We start from the raw sequence: 18090 nt of genomic DNA, 5'->3' as shown, positions 1-18090 counted from the left end.
ATATAAAAATTTCAAATACTCATAACATGAGCCCAAACTCATTGAGTGTTGACTTAGAGATCTAGGGAAAAGAAACACATGGTGAAATTAATAAAAATAAAGAACAATGTAATTAGCAGTAGCACATTCAACAGTTGAAATAAAAACAATGTAAGAGACTAATCAGCATAATTCCGACTGTACTACTTTTAAATAACTGGATTGTTTGCCATGTCCTAATACTCTACAGGTAGCTGAATTTCACCATGGGCAGAATCTATAAATGTATCGAAAATTTGGCAATCATGAATCAGAAAATCACTCTCAATGTGTATCCATGTGTTCTCATGTCAGATTTTATAGTAACAGGCCCAAATAAAAGAGTTGGGACCATGGCTTCCACTGACCCACATATTTATTTTGTGATAGACTTATTGTTAGGAAAATACTCTGCTGAACCCTGCATGACCTTTTCTACCTCCTCTTGCATATGAGTTATTTCTAGCTACCATACAAAATTAAAAGCAGAGATGTTCAGCTTTACATGCCCTCAATGAAACCATGCACAGTATACACTGCAGGCTTGCTCAAGGTGATCTGCAGGAGGAGTCCATTAGGGGAAAAACACATCACCATTTTAATCTGCCCACTTCTCTTTTAAGTTTCCATGATGGAGAGGTGCTGTCACAGAGGCTGATAGTCTTGTCATTGTTTTAGCAATAACTGATTATAGAATAAATTGGACACTCCGTTTTCATCCCAAGAATAGATTAAAGTGTAATTCTGAAAATATTGAAAGTGTATGAAAATGCTATGAATGTTCACTATAGTGTTTGCCACAACTATTGTCTTCTGTTTCTGAAACTAGAGTAATGGAGGTGGTGAAAAAATATGCCCTAGAAATAAATAGAAGTAGATATTATATCAATATTTATATGGCCCATTCTACCTAATCCACTGCACAAACATGCAGCATTATAAATCTAATAAGGAGACAGCAAACTGATGGAAAGATCAGAGTCATTCAAATGTCTATTATATCCGAAATGCTCTTTTTTACTGTGTTATGTCCTGACAGTAATGAGACTTTCTCCCTCTTTGTGTCATGGTTAATTAATCTTTGAGATTTAGAAGCAATGTAAAATTTCAGAGGCATGCAGAGAACAGCTATTACAGATAACAGTGGTTTCATGGAGGCCTTTCTCCCCTGTATAGAGAGATGATCTTAGAGTTACCCTGAGTCTGGATATCACAGTTGTGAGAACTGGATTAGGCTCTGACAGGGAAGGCAAAGTAAGTATGGTCCATGATTCCCAGCTGCAGGACTTGGAGCATAATACTTCAGATTGTTTCCCTTCCATACATAACTTTGCTTGACAAAAAGATCGCTGATACCTCTGAAAAAAAAAAAAAAAAAAAAAAAGAGGTTGTTATTCATCAGAAATCTAGTAAGTGAAGTTTTATAAGACTAAAAGGAATGAGGTGAAGTTATGCATATTTTTATTAAGCTGGGCTGTGCCTTCACTCTATCGAGTAATAAAATTCCTGTTCTGGAGAAACTGGTCAGAAGGGTTGTGTGATGATGGGTAAGGTATAACAGTATTCCTAGGATAAATAAAATAAGGAAAAAAATACCCAAACAAAAATTATGTAATTTTTTGTGACCGTCTTATTCTTCACAGCTTACAAATGGAATGATTGTACTTATTCTTGAACATAAATTATGGATGCTATCAGAAGCTGGATTGTAGTCTCGGCAATGACGTAACATTTGTATTTGTTCTATAGGACTTATCTTCCACTGTTTCAGAAGTTTATAATCTTTTTTTAGTACTGCATTGCATTTTCTTCAGCTCACCAAATTTGCCATCAGATGACCTCAAAAGGCACTAGAGAATAATAATAATAGCAATAACAATAATAATAGTAATAATTTAAAAATGTTTCACCACAAATAATTTTCTTTGTGATCATCTGAGATGTCCTTGATTATTACTCCACAGGCATTGATCCTTGTCAACAACAAAATCAGCAAAATAAGTCCATTAGCTTTTGCTCCTCTGAAGAAACTGGAAAGACTTTACCTGTCCAAGAACAACCTGAAGGAACTCCCAGAAAACATGCCGAAGTCTCTCCAGGAGATACGGGCTCATGAGAATGAGATCTCCAAGTTGAGGAAAGCTGTCTTTAACGGACTGAATCAAGTGATTGTCTTAGGTATGAGCATGATTATATAATTATAAAAAGGCACAACTGAGTGTTTTTTAAGATGCTGTTTTTAGTTTGATCAGTGATTATATGTAGAAAGCCAACAAATGCCCCAATAAATTGTACCTCCAAATTAGCTTTGACCTGAAGAATACAGGCACCTACACTGCAGCACAGCTCACAAGCATGTTTTGTTGGCAGAACTAGGCACCAATCCAATCAAGAGCTCAGGCATTGAAAACGGAGCTTTTCAGGGGATGAAGAGGCTCTCCTACATCCGTATCGCAGACACCAACATTACAAGCATCCCAAAGGGTAAGAAATTAAATTCGTATTTCAGAGATTTGCATGGGTATAATGTGGTAACTTCTACCCAGTTGGGGAAAAAAATATCATGGAAGCTTTGTGAGTCTGTCCTTAAAGTATCTATTTCTAGACCAGATGACTTTTTTTTTAGTTTGGAAAATTTTGGCTTTTGGTTACAAGAAGCTCCATGAGACGTGCACTGTAAAATGCCCTTTTAGGCTATTTTGCTTTTCTTATCTCATAGCTGAAATATAAAATGGAAGAACGTTTTCAGCCTCCAAGCCTGATTATTGAACCTGATTAACATTACACTATTGTAAACTCATGTAGAATTAACCGAAGTTGTACAAGCATAAAATCAGCCCTCTACAATTCTGTGGGTTTGAAGCCAAAAATATCAGCCCTAAAACAAAACAGAAACTTTTGCTATTTTTCAAAGTACTTAATTGCAAATTCCTACAAAATAAGAACAATTTCATTGTAATTTATTAAAAACAAAACAAACAAACAAGAATGGTTCCAGTTCAGAGGAAATTATATTCAATTTATTCATACTTCAGCCAAAAGATTGTTTTGAAATGGCTGAAAACTTTTTGAAAGATAATACTGGTTGATTTGTTTTTCTTCCCATATTTCCTGTTTTGGATTTTCTTTTGAGGGATCTCAGATAGGTAAAATATGTTTCCTCGTCTTTTTTTTTTTTTTTTTTCTGATGAACAGAATTTTTAAACTGCAGTTTCTTGTTAAATATCTCGATGCCACATGTTTGCACATTTATGTATCTGGATAGTCTGGCTAAAATAAAAGTTCTTTATATGTCCCATTTACATAATCATGAAGGCTAGGAGTAATAAATGAGAAGAATTTAATTTAGGTATATTTCAAGAGTTAACTGTTTAGTAATGGCTTTAGGAATTTGGTCTTATTTCATGCTAAATAAATGTTACTAGCTGTTTTCAGTTTCCCTGATGGTGAAAGTTCTTTATTTCATTTAGTGAATTGTTCACAGGCATGTTTAGAAAAAAATCTTCTGTCAACTGTAAAAGAGCCTTAATATAGTACAAGTATTTTTTAAAATGTAAGAATCCTGTTTAATCAAAAGTAATTTGATGGTGTTCTCTCTTTCAGGCCTTCCTCCATCCCTTACTGAACTTCACCTTGATGGCAACAAAATCAGCAAAATTGATGCTGAAAGTCTCTCTGGACTCACCAACTTGGCAAAGTAAGAATTAATTTATTCTTTTTGCATAAAATATTAGTTGAAATTGTGAACACCACATACACAATTATAAAACATCAGTCGAGACTTCATAAGTATTAGAATCATCAAAATAATCATAACTTAGCAGGAAAGGCTTCTATGGATTTGTATACTGATTGAAGAGAACAAACACTTCTTTTATTTTCCTGACAAAACTTTTCATCTGTTTTCAATTATAAGTGCTATATGCTCAGGACAACTGTTTGTTTGATTTACAAACAAAACAAAACAAAACAAACTCAACAAAACAAAAACCCAAACAAACAAACAGGAACAATCACACTTTTATATCATGTTTCTTTCATTGCACATCCATCTTTGGTTTATACAGTTTTCTTGGAACACAGAAATGCTCATGCAGTTTGCCTGGAAACTCAGGGAAAAAGTACATGGGAACCAAAACTTCTTTCAACAGTGATTCCTTTGTTTCTCAAGAAATGCAAGTCTGCATTGAGTCCAAGAACATGATTAAGGAAAAAAAAAAAAGAATCATCAAATTTAATTGAAAAATTGTTACTGTCAGAGTGACTTTACTAATATGCGACTATGTTGTTGAATAAGTTTCTCTAACTGTAGGAAAATAAAAGGCCAATTCCCAAAATGTCCTTATACAGAATGATTTGTGAATTCATTCACATCAAAAAACATGTAGCAGAGTAAAATGAGCCTTTACTACAAGTAAATTTTATAATTTAATACTTTTAAAATTTGCTATGAAAATAGTTTTAAAAAGAATCGTAGTCAGACTTTTAACCAGATTACTGGACCTAATTAATGGATTTTCATTTTATTAATTCTGCTTGTCATAATGAGCATAGAAAACTGAAATCAGAGAAAGATTACTGAGTAACAGTTGTTTACTGCTATTTATAGTAGATTGGACGGCAATTCAATGCAATGAAGTTTATAGTAACCTAGCATTCTTTTTGAATCTGAAAATTCCAAGATATAAAGCTTAGAACAGCTTTCCAGAGCTTATAAATTAAGATATTTCATATTATCTTTTATGCTAATATTCTATAACAGACTCAAAAAAAAAAAAATCTGTCCTAGATTTTAATGAAAAAAATAAAAATACTATAATTATGGGTTAGCGGACTATGAAGCAGTTATTGTTTGTTACAATGGCTTAGTATAGAATATAACATTCTTCAGAGAAACTGTGAAGAAAACTTCCAAAACCAAAACAAGATGATGACTACTCAGGTAGAGAGTAATTTACATCACTGGAGGTGGGGTTGTGGAGCATGTTAGCTGTCCTGCAGGTGACACAGTTTTTCTGTTTTTCTCATTCACACTCGGAAAACACCACAGGCAGCATCACATGGACAACACTGTTGGAAGTCTGCCTTAAGACATAAAGTTTTAAACAGCAAGTGCCAATGGACTCCTAAAAATATCTAAACTTGGGCTGCTTCTATTGAGGCTGTACTGTACGGAGCAACAAGATATTCTGTTGACTGTGATGTGTAAATATGAAGCTGCTCAGAGCAGGCTCCAAGTTTTAAATCACTCTCTGCCCTGTGCTTAAGCAGGTAACATAACCATAGTCAGAGATGCTCCTTTGCAAAGGTGAGAAGCAAGGAAGAGCACAGATTGGTGAACAAGGAGCACATTGAGCAAAACAAAACTGACAGATGAGGAAAGGAGGGAGCTATGGAAGATCTCCAGCCCAGCAGAAAACATCCCAGCTTTTATTTACATGTCTAAATTTTCAGATATTAGGACAGAGTCAGACAACCTAGTTCATGCCAACTCAAGCTTGACAGTCTAATAGTTGTCCTAAAGGACAGATAAACTTTGAGAAACAGGTAATTTTTCTGACTGTGTTAAGGAATTTTAAACTATAAAATGCTTCATGCAAGAGTTTGCTATAAGTCTATTGCTCACCCTTGTTTGAGTTTTCTTGAATTCTAGTAGATGTAAATATTTATCTTTTTTGTTTGTTTGCTTTCCTCATAAAATTACTCTTAAATCTTTCAAAGCCTTCATAGAGTGCTTCAGTGAAAAACCAATAATCTTATGAAAGCAAATCTGACAAAGACTTCGCTGATTACATGCAAGAATGAGCTCCAAGAGGACATTCTCATTGCACATCTGATATTACTAATAAAGCTTACTGAAATGGTCTGGCTCTATACAGTGGAATTTGAACCAAACAAAAGGAGTTTTAGATTTGATATCAGGAAAAATGTCTTCACTGAAAGGGTAGTCAGGCACTTCAACAGGCTGCCCAGGGAAGTGGTGGAATCACCATCCCTGGCAGTGTTTAAAAGGCATGTGGATGTGGCACCTGGAGACATGGTTTAGGGGTGAACGTGGTGGGGTCACATTAACGTTTGAACTTGGTGGTCTTAGAGGTCTTTTCCACCCTTAATGGTTCTATAATTCTAAGCCCATAATGATAATGGTGTTGAGCATCATGAAGTTTCTTTTAAAAACATAGTAGAAATGGTTCAGCAGGGATGTTGGAGAAAAAAGATGAAAAAGCATTTGGGGGTTTCTTCAATCTTGAGACAGGTTTTTGATGATGCCCTTACGATGTTCAGTGATTTAGAACAATGGGATGAGATCTATTGAAACACTGGGAAAATGTTACTTATTCACTAATAAAAAAGGAAGTAATATATCAATTTATGAAGCAAGAGCGATTTTTCAAATTCTTTCCTTTTTTTTTCCTATGGGAAGGACGATGAAGACCATATTCTTTCCAAACACTCTTAATCACCCTCTGTTTTACACAATAATATTGACTTACTTCATCTGAAAGCATAGTCCCAAGTGACTGAGAGTTTTTTGTAAGACATTTAGAGGAGATGTAATTGCACATAATTTCACTCCTTCTGGGATTTAAGTCCACTTCTCTACAGATTTATAATTTCATTCTTTCTCTAAAAGACTGTGCAAGGGGATTATTTTTCTTCAACAGACTAATATGAGAGTCAAAACTTCTTTCTTTCACTGGTCTCCCAGGTTTGACACATCTGCTTGTAGACCTGAATACATAGTGAGCACATATTTAGATATGTGTCAAACAAGAATTTATAGCCCTCTGACAAAATATGGAGTGTTTTTTTTCCAATCCTTTCAAAGACATTCACTATGAGTACCCATCACTGAAGTCCTTTATAAACATTCTGTAGAACTTCAGATTGAATTGCTCTTTAGGATCCCATCCCCCAAACTTTCCTAAATCTTGGTATACTCTATTCAAAAGAAAGCTCATTCTAATAATTTTTAATGAAAATTCTTCATCATCAAATTCTAACTAGGAGATGGGATACTGTGAATTAACTTCTGAGTGAAGTAACTTCATGTTGATGGCATTCTCATTAAACTCTCCTTTGTCATTTAATAGTTTTAAAACATTGCGTATTTAAATTAGTATGATAAGACTATTTGCATTATATGTAATGCTAATTAATACTAGGAAACCTCTCAACCATAAAGATCAAACAAGAATTTTCAGTGATTTTATTCTTGTTTCAGACCCTGACTTCTACAACTGCTATAAGCCACAAAGAATTACAGGCTATTAGATAACTGTGAAGAAGGCTTTCTTTAAAAGTGCTCCTCTGCAGCAAATTATTTTAACTTGAGATGTCTTATTATGTATATTAAATTCTCTTATCAATTAAGCTATTCATCTCAGAGCATTTTTACCCTCCATATTAAAAAAAATGCTTAAAGAAAAACAGAGCAAAATAGATGAGCTAAGTTTAGCCTTTATAGAAATAATTTTCTAAAATTACAATACTCTTGATGATTACAACTCCTGAAGTACTGTCACTGATTTCTTTACTGCAACACGGAGTATTATCAATTATGGGAGTCTCTTGAAAAATTTCTGTAGTTCAATAATAGCAAACCAAAATACTATCAACACAGAAATACACAGATAGAAACAGATTATCCACATTGAACTTAAATTGTGCTATAAACCTTGTATGTGAATGTGTAAAGCAGAAAGGATGATTTTGTGATGAAAACTCTGTATTGGAACTTAGGAGAAATGTGTAAGTCTCCCTTCTGTGTCCTGCTAAAGGGATCATGAAGTGTGACTGAGCTGCTTCCAGCATGTAACATGGCTTTAACTATTTAGGTATCTTAGAAGGATTTGGTGGAGTTTTAAGCTTAACAGTTCTAGGAACATAGGTTATGTAGTTTAACTAAAAGTTTCAGACAGTGCTCTTAAAGTTACAAGCGTAATTTATTCAGTGTTTCGGCTTTTAAAGAAAAACTGTTGCCTATGGAGGTGTACAGTACCTATCTACATCAGGATTAGTCATACAGCCATCAAAGTATGCAGTACCATAAGCTCAAATTGAATGATATAATGACAATTATGATTGTTCACATCACATGTCAAGCTTATTTAAATTTTTTTATTTAAGCCAGCTCTAACTAGCTTACACATAATTCTGAAAATTAGCCTGGTCTGTTCTGCAACAGCAGTGTAGAGAAGCAATCAACCCAAGAAAGATGGTTATGTGGGCAAGTTTAACACTTTTTTTTTGTTTCCTCTTTTTTGTTTTGTTTTGTTTTTGTTTTAACTTTTCCAGACTGGGTCTCAGTTTCAACAGTATTTCTTCAGTTGAGAATGGCTCTCTTAACAATGTACCTCACCTGAGGGAGCTCCACTTGAACAACAATGAACTTGTCAGAGTACCCAGTGGACTGGGTGATCACAAATATATACAGGTAAAGTTTATCATACTGTCTCAGAAAGCAATAGTTGAAAGATTCCTAATGGTATTTGTGTGTTTATTCAGTCTTGAACAGAAATGTGTGCAGTATTTTTAACTTGATGCAAGTTTCATAAATACTTGAATTATCAAGGAAACTTTGAATATGACAGGAAGACTTATTCTGACTTTTCTGGGGAAATGATTATGGAGGTGTATAGATCTGGAGGTGTACATTTGTTGTCTCTGTCTGAGGGACCACAAAAATATGGGATTATTTGTGTACTTGGTTTCCTCTTTACCCAAAAAATAGTTTCTAAGAATATTTCTTCCATTTTTTTTTCCTTTCTACAGACATTTTGCAACCTTTCTCAATAACTTTTCCTTTGTTATCTCACAAAACAGTGCCATCAGGAGGGCAAATAGAAAAAATAGGAATTTCATATCACCAGTATTTTTGAGGTCCTTTTGGCAGGCTGTCTAGAAATATTACCTCTTGGGAGCAATTTAAATCTGTCTTCATCTGCACTAAGATTTTACAGGAGAGGAATCTCCCAAAGAAGGAAGACTCTCAATTGTAAATTACCCCCTGCATGTAGCTTGGAAAAATTCTCCATAAATCGTGAATCTGGAGCAAAATAATATTCATCAGCTACTTTAAATCATCATTAATGTTTACTTTGGCTCTGAGTCCTGTATAGTTGCACTCATGGGAATGAAAATATTAGAGCTGGAGAGAAACCAATTAGCATCAAATGCATTTTCTGTATACAGTGCATGCTCCTGAGCCACAGTGCTGTATTAATAATTTTACATCTTTGCCTCCTCTTTTGGTTGCAGTACCACCAGCTGACAGTAACATTATTAGCTTGTCTTGCACAGTTTGTGCACCTTCTGTAGAAATTATGTCAATTGGGGGTATGGTAGGTATTTCAAAAGGTAAACAGAGTCAAGGATTTGTTTGGAAAGAAGACATATTTGTATAATGTTGCCAAAACACATATGAAGCATTTAATATGAAATAATTTGTCTTATTTGCCATGATATCTTAATTTCTCACTTCATTACTTGCACGTTTTTCAGGTGGTCTATCTTCACAACAACAAAATTGCTTCCATTGGTATCAACGACTTTTGCCCTCTTGGCTACAACACCAAAAAGGCCAGCTATTCCGGCGTCAGCCTCTTCAGCAACCCCGTGCAGTACTGGGAAATCCAGCCCTCGGCTTTCCGCTGCATCCACGAACGCTCTGCAGTACAGATTGGAAATTACAAATAGATGTCTAAAGATGGGGTTCGGTTGTGTTCCAGCTAAAGTATCTGTCGATATTGGCCTGTTCAAAAAACCATTGCTAACAACACCAAATGCCAGAAGCTTCACTATAAAGTGGAGATGATCCATTGATTTAGAATAAATGAGACATTACAGATGTACAAGAGCAAGCATACCATCAATAAGAATTGCCAACTGTGCTTTAAACTGACTTATTTCAGCCTTCTTTTCCAGCATGCTTTCTGTGGCATTTTTCAGTTTGCTGAATGCTACAGGTTTTCAGATTCCATTGTATATGAAATTCGGAGTAAATATTTTTCAAGTTATGATATATTAAAAAAAAAAAAAGATAGTGATTGAGGTTATTTTTATAGCCACACACAGAGAAAAATAGCAGAGGGGAAAAAAGACTCTCAAATCATCTTGAGACTTAAGAAGGTAAGAGTTACCTCCTTTAAATTTATTTCAAGCCCTGGAGGTTTAAAAATATCCACTATAACTCTAAGATAATTCTGAATGTATCTATTTAGCAGAGGCAAATAAAGTTGTTGCTAATGTCATTAATTTTGGAAAAATAAAATAAATTCTTATTGTACACATAGTTCTTAAAAGTTTGCCATTCTTCTAGAGCAATGCTATTCAGAATTAGCCTAACATCATCCTAATGAACAAAATATTAAGTAGTCTGCAGTAAAAAACTTGTAACCTATATCTGGAGCTCGATGAGTAAATTTGTCTAGTGCAAATCCTTCTCACCTGAGTCACAAGAGCAGTTTTCATGAGTGTACTGCCTTGCAGAGTATGGTATAAGGGTTTAGTAATTGTTATCAATCCATGTATTTATCTAAACAAGAAAACCATAGCATTTCACTTTTCACTTGTTCTGCATTGTACATTTGTCAGCATCCTTTACTGGTTTTGGTTTTTTAAAAAAGGAATTAATTGTGAAGTAGAGATGTGCAGGCTCCTCCATCTGAAAAAATTGTGGAATTTAGCCTATACAAGCAAAACCATAAGTATAGAAATATATGAAGTGAAATAACTGCAATTGTGGACATTGTTGGGACATCATTTGTAGATTTGTCTATTTAGAGTGATTTGGAGCCCTCTGTAAATTGGAATTCTTCAACTCATACCAGTGGGTAGCAAGCACATCAAAGGTAGGCTGCACATTTCTACTGTCAATCTTCAAAGCTAAATGTATACTCAATAAAAACATCTCCTGAAAAGAATCTTCTGCAGACTCTTAATACTCCAAGGTCAATCTCTCTAATTTGTAAAACTTATATGTCATTTATATTAAAGAATAATGTAATACAGGCAAACTCCAAAGTGTTTGTCTTTCTTCTTTTGTTTTGATAGAATAACATTAATGTATCAGAAACTAAGTCTTGAAAATGGAATATCTTTGGCATGGTGATAGCTAAATTAAGAATAAGTTGCGTGAAATTCTTTTGCCTCAAGGAATTTTCTCATGCATAACTCTCATAAGTATTTTTTAAGGAGCAAACAAATACAGTCTTTTTATAGCTGTCATTTATTCACTAGCAAATAATTGGAAACAATTATGACTCACTATAGCCACTGCACAGGAAAAGCATGTTTGCACTCTCCTGAGCTATCTTCTTCATATAGTAGCCAATGATTTCTCTTCTTTCTGTCTGTTTTTCTTCTGGGTTCCACATTTTGAGAGAGTTATTTTTAAATAAAACAAACAGTATATGATATCTTTCTGTCACAGGAGGAAAAACCCTCCAGAAAAACATCAGTTATGGTTTTTTTGCCTTTTGGTTCTTGGTTGTATATCAGCTATTGTGCAGACAGAGACTTCATGCAGAAAACTGAACACTGGAATTTCAAGCAAGAACAGAGGCATTGTCTTAGCCTGAAAAACTCCACAGAGTTTGTATATACATGGTTACAAAAAGAGATTAATACAAAAAAGATAACAATTGCATGAAGCATCATGTAAGCATATGCACAAACTTTCCATTTCTCCATCCATAGTTTTAACATTTCACATACTAAGGCTTTTCTTTCAGATTAGAACAAACTTTAAGTCCAGAAGAAAATATCTGAGTCTGGTCTTCCTCTGTAATACCCATGATATGTCCCCTATCAAGTTTTCTGCTTGCTGCTAAAGCATAAGTTATTCCTCATAAAATACATTCCCTTCTAACAGCCAAGGGCTGCAAAGATAATAAGACTTTCCCAATTCCCAGTCTTTCTCAATGGAACAGAATAAGGAAATCCTATAACAGGAGACCGAAGCAAGATCATGACAAATTTGAAAGGTAAGCACGGTGCTGGTTTTCCATAAGTTGTGCAGCCATAGCAACAGTGTTTGGTTGATGGGATTCTATCCATGCACAGCATCTGCAGAGACTTCAAAGCAGTGGGAAGCCCAATACTTTTAAAACTGCTTTTCATATAAATAAAGAACAGATGGTTTTTCCATTTAAAAACAAAACAAGGAAAGGAAAAGAAAAAGAACAAACACAAACAATCTATAAACAATTGGGTGGAAAGAAATAAGAGAATTAGAGTAGAAAAACTTTGGGCCCTGCAGTAAATCCTCAATTTCTTCGCAAAGTATGAAGACAGTAAACGGTCACAACTGTTGGACTCAAATAAAATATTAAGAATAATATCCTTGTTTCCTGGTGCAGCTTAAAGCATCTTATCCCTTACTGCCAGCAAAAGTGTGGCCATCTCTTAGTCTAGTTTCTCCTACAGTCCACCAGGTTATGGACAGTTATCATGCACTCAGTTGCTGATGTACAAATGCCACTAAATCTAATTTAATTTCCAGGAAGGATCAGCTCTTAAATCCTTGGCATCAGTGTGTTGCTCTCATTTCCAAGACCATACATTTTTTTCAGTTGCCTTCACAAACTGTTTCTGAAATTCTCTAAGCACAAGGTCTGGCAAGAGCTCTTTGGCCCATAATTTGCTTTGGGGTTTTTTGGTGGGGTTTTTTTGGAGGCAATGTTAGTTTGTTCTTTTTGTTTTTTGAGCTGCTAGTGAACCACTCTGTTATAAACTATTTCTGCTTATGTCAGTTATTTTTGAAAACAGATAGCATTTTCTACCTCACACTCATAGGTAAAAATAGGAGAAAGCTGAAAAACTGTGTTTGTTCAAAGCAAGCATTAACTTAATGTATTTCTAATGTCATATGCAAAATAACTAAAAAAGATTACGGGCTTTCTGATCCCACCACTACTCTGAAGTGCCATCTAGTGTCACTGAGGGACAGTAACAAAGTTACTGCTAACAGGAAAAAAACAGAAAGAAAAAGGTTTATGAAGCTTATGAGAAGAGGGTACTCAAATTCACATACTCTGCTGTTTTGGTTTCTTATTTTTATTAAGTCAGACATACAGAGCTGTGAAATCAATAGTCTTTTTGTACACCCACAATCAAATATTTTTGCTTTGAACAAGATGAGTTTTTGCTCATTCTCTTTGTATGCACACGTTGCTCTGAAGTCAATTTTGCTTCAGTGACTTGCCTACATCTGGGTTTTTTGTTTTTTTTTTTTGTTTATTTGGTTTTTTTTCAGAAGACTTGCCCTAATTTAGCTGAAAGTAGTTCATTCAATAAAAAGGAAAATAAATTAGTCATGTTAGTGAAAAGTTGCATAGCACTGAAGGGGAAATATGGGCTGTGAGATAGATGTTCAATATTAAATGCCTCATCTTCAAAATGAAATAATGAAATTTAAAAAGTAGATAATTTTTAGCATGAAACATTATCTTCTCAATGCTCCAGCAGCTCCATCTGCAAAAGAACAAAGTTTCTGTGGATGTCCTGAAAAGGCACAGAAACTGTTTAGCTGTTTGGATTATGCTCAACACAAACACTCAAACAGCTAGACTCATCAATGGCTGCATTTTAAGTGACACAAACCAGCCTTTGGCCTCCTGCCCTGCTTCCTGCTCTGGAAGTTCAGGGCTGTTAGTGTGCTCTAAGTGCATAAGAGGATCACTCTGGACACAGGCACTGCAGAAGGCTGTTTACCCTGTTAAACACCACACTTTCCTTTCTGAGATATAAAGAAATAGTTTCTTCATAACTGCTTTGTCAGGCAGTTTTCTTTCTCAGTGTGTACATTATGCTGCTTGAAAGCTTTGGAGATTACCTCTATGTGGATGTCTTAAGCCAGCAGAGCAGAAGAATGTTAATGCTCTGTTACTGCCTGCTTGAATTGGACTTAAATCTGCAGGAGAAAGAATGGAAAAACTATGGGGAATTTTATTGTTCTAATTATATATTTATTTATTTGCATATTTTACACACCTTTTTAGACTATAGCAAAAAATTAATAACAAAATTATAACACTGTCATAAGACGCAGTGATGATTGTGTTTCTGCATCCATGTGTGTTTCTGCAGCATGAAACATATTGAAAAAGCTTTTGAAAAGTGGCAATAATTGTAGGCCTTGCATCTGCAAACACTTATCCACATGAATAGCTCCAATATTTTCACTCGAAGGAGCTGAAAAAACTGGTCATCGGTTTTGAAAGTAAATTACAAAAAAAAAAAAAAAAAAGGTGTTGTCCACTCTTTAAATGCAAAAGGCTATTTTTAAACAAACAAAAAACGCTGAACTGTCTAAAACACCTCTATCCAAGAAATTTTCATAATTTTTATGCCAGGAAACGTCCCAGGTACTTCCTTTGTCTCACACCCAGAAAGAGAGAAGGTTAACACTTGAAAATGATGATTTCTAACCATAAATGGATAAATAGCATGATCTTTTCTTTAGATGCACAAATATTAATTGATGGATTTTGTTGTTCCTAGCTTTTGGCAGAATGGACAGCAGAATATGTACTGGATGAAAAGAAATTAAAATGGATGAAAAGATAGAAGGTACCCTCAGAAATTTCACTGATGATACAAAACTGGGGAGGGGTTGTGGTTGTTGGCTGATCAGCCGAAGGCTGTGCTGCCATTCAGTGGGACCTTGTTAGACTGGAGAATTGGGCAGAGAGAACCTAATGAGGTTCAAAAAGGGCAGATTCAGAGTCCTGCATATGGGGAGGAACAGCTCAAAGTGCCAGCACACACTGGGGGCTGACCTGCTAGGGAGCAGCTCTGCAAGGACAGGCCTGGGAGGATCACAGGCTGACCATGAGCAGCAGTGCCCTTGCAGCCAGGAGGGTCAATGATATCCTGGGCTGCATCAGGAGCAGCGTGGCCAGCAGGTCCAGCCAGGTGATCCTGCCCCTCTGCTCAGCCCTGGTGAGGCCAGTCCTGGTGCTGTGCCCAGTTCTGGGCTCCTCAGCACAAGAAAGAAAAGGAGCTACTGGAGAGGGTCCAGTGGGGGGCCACAAAGTTGATTAACGGGTCTGGCACATCTCTTTTATGAGATTTTTATCTCTCTAATGTGCCAGGCCTGTTTAGTCTGGAGAAGAGAAGACTGAGAGGGGATCTCATCAGCCCCTGTAAATATCTCAAAGGTGGATGTCAAGAGGATGATGCCAGACTATTTTCAGTGGTGGCCAGTGACAGGAAGAGGAGCAGTGGCCATAAATTAAACCACCAGAAGTTTCATCTCAACATGAGAAAAAACTGCTTTACACTGAGGGTGGCAGAGCACAGCAACTGGCTGCCCAGTGAGGTTGAGGGGAGGTCTCCCTCTCTGGACATATTCAAAATCCACCTGGACAAGTGCAACCTGCTCTAAGTTGCCTTGGCAGGGGAGTTGGACTGGAGATCTCTCGAGGACCCCTCCAATTGTGATTCTGTATGAATGATTACAATTTACAAAACTTTTTATATTCATATTTAACAGGAAATCAAGCAAAATTTTTCCAATTCTTTACGTTATTGTCTCAGCCTCATTGAAGTATATATTTTGTGATAAATCATACTTACATCTTTTATTAATTTTCAGCTAGTATATTAAAGCATATATTATATTTGAATAAAAAAGCCTTAAGAATTTTGTTGCTATTTTTGAAACTATGAGTTTGTACAAGTTACATTATTGTTTCCAGATGAAGACTTTAATCGAGATAAATTAGGCTAGTCCTGCTCTACAGAGTAATTTTTGAAAATGTTCAAATCCCTAAAGTCATGGAAAATAGGGACCATGTGTCTGCTACTAAGCACATGTTAGAAAGCCCTTTCAACAGGAAAAACTGAGAACCAATTAAAGCTAATCATGTAGCATTCTGATGCTGAATCCTTTAATCTTTTAATTTCAAGGTATTGAATCTTTGTAGGAATCAAAGGCTTGTAAAGAATAAACCAAATTCCAGAGTGTAGGGAAAAAATGAAATTTCAAGATGCATAAAACAATCTCAACATGAAAGACAGAATAATTCTAACTACTGCTTGCATATGCTAGAAACTCTAGACAACTGAAACACTTCAAAAAGCTTATTCCCTTCTGAGAATAAACCTTCAGAGGTTGTCCATGCACGTCATTCTAACATGGAAACACAGATACATTGCAATGAATTCTTGAAACAAAGCATCGACTTTGAAGTGTTGGCAAACAGAGAGTGATTGAAAGATCCTAAACATCAAGTGGCTTAATATTCCATCGTGTCATCAAGAAAATGAAACAAAAAGATTAGCCTTTTGGCTATATTTTAGTTTTCTATCCTTTACTGCTTATTTTCAGCACCGAATTCTTTAAAGACATGTCAATCTTTTTTATACAGAGGAGCCTCTGCATGTGTAGATTACAGAGAGACAGACAAGATTGTGTGAATTTCTCTTTAACAGATACAGATAATTTGATTGTTATGGAAAAACTTAAATATATTTGTTCTTTAATGCTGTCAAAGGACTAAATTACAATGAAGTGGCAATATTCCATTTGAACTGCCTTGCTAGAATTCTGATATGGGGTTGTCGTATTTCCTACATCTTAGACAGTGGGAATGGTTTTGCACTATGAAGAAAAAGCAACAGCACAAGGATTTTAGATTATTCCTCAGACCTGAGAAAGAAATAGTATTAATAGGAATTGAAGAACACATGTCCCATTTACCAAAGTTCTGTTCTACAGAGATGCCTCCAGCCCAGCTCCACTCTCCCTCACCTTTCAAGTGAGGAAGTTGAGATAAAAGAGCTTTCTAGCCCTTGGTTTCCTCATGGGCAGCTTCTGGGCTGGTATGTAGCACATGAACATATGTGAATCTCATGAGGATCGATGCAATCCCAGCATTGGTACAGACTGGGTGATGAATAGGCTGAGATCAGTCCTGCAGAGAAGGATTTTGGGATACTGGTGGATGAATAATTTGGATGAGAACCAGCAGTGTGCTCTTGCAGCCTGGAAAGTAAAACATATCCTGCATCAAAAGCAGTGTGGCCATGACACCCAGGGGGATGATTCTGCTCCTCTTCTCCACTTTCCTGAACCACCCACCTGCAGTTATGCATACGGTGCTGGGCTCCCCAACTGATAGAACAGGACTAGAGGAGAGCCACAAGAAGGGTCAGAGGGCTGGGGCCCCTCTCCTGCAAAGAAATGCTGAGAGAATTGGAATTGTTCCAGGGAAAAATGGCTAAGGAGAGACATTATTGCAGCTTTCACTGTATAAACCAGGCTTATAAGAAAAACAAAGACTTCTTACTGTGTCCTGTAGTGACAGGATAAGGTGCAATGGTTTTAAGCTAAAAGATGGTAGAATTAGGTTGGATAAGAGGAGAATATTCTTTAAATTAAGGCTGGTGAGACACTGGAACAAGCTCAGAGAAGATGTAGGTGTCATTGGCAGCATTCAAAGCCGGGTAGGATTGGGTTTTGTGGAAGCTGGCCTCATAGAAGGTGTCACTTATTGCAGAGAGGTTGGACTACATGGTCTCTAAAGATCCCTTCCAAACCAAACCATTCTGTCATTCAAAATGCTATATCAGGGCCCTGAGTACACCAGTAGGCTCTTGCTGCCATGATTATCTCTTCCAGAGCCTCTGTCCACCCAGACTTCTACCACTCATTGTCCAGGAGCTACATTTCAGCTCCATTCCTTGTCCTTTCCCTGAGCTTACAGCCGGGTTTCAGGTGGAGAGAGCAGCTGTGGAGCAGAAGGCAAGGTGGGAGCCAGAAGTTACACAAGGCAGGGCAGCAGCCTCAGGAGTGGGGTAACAGTGCCCCAGCATCCAGTGAAGCACAGCAAAGCTGTTTGGGGGACTGTAACCACGGTGGGGCAACCATTCAGCAACAGATGTTCACTGAAAGGGCAGGCTTAAGGTCAGCTCAGATTGCAGGTCAATAATATAATGCCAGGTACAAAACTAGGCACAGAGCTAGGACTGGGATTCAGCTGGAATTCAGCTGCTGGACAATGGGTGGAGGCAGTGTGGCTGGAGAATGTGGATGAGGCTAGAGTAAAATCTTCATCACCTGAG

General features: G+C 36.4%; 1 protein-coding gene across 1 annotated transcript in view; it reads left to right on the top strand.

Annotated features, from left to right (window-relative positions):
* The window catches only part of DCN (decorin), a 38776-nt gene extending 27740 nt beyond the window's left edge, over positions 1-11036 (top strand). Inside the window, exons 4-8 of the mRNA XM_014889015.2 lie at positions 1983-2196; positions 2389-2502; positions 3622-3715; positions 8317-8455; positions 9523-11036. Coding sequence (XP_014744501.1) covers positions 1983-2196; positions 2389-2502; positions 3622-3715; positions 8317-8455; positions 9523-9717 — 756 coding nt within the window. The 3' untranslated portion in view covers positions 9718-11036. The remainder of the gene's footprint in view (positions 1-1982; positions 2197-2388; positions 2503-3621; positions 3716-8316; positions 8456-9522) is intronic.
* Positions 11037-18090: the final 7054 nt, after the last annotated feature.

This window comes from Sturnus vulgaris, chromosome 5 (assembly GCF_052056855.1).
Source record: "Sturnus vulgaris isolate bStuVul1 chromosome 5, bStuVul1.hap1, whole genome shotgun sequence".
Taxonomy (NCBI): Eukaryota; Metazoa; Chordata; class Aves; order Passeriformes; family Sturnidae; genus Sturnus; species Sturnus vulgaris.
This window is presented reverse-complemented; position numbering and strand designations above follow the sequence as displayed.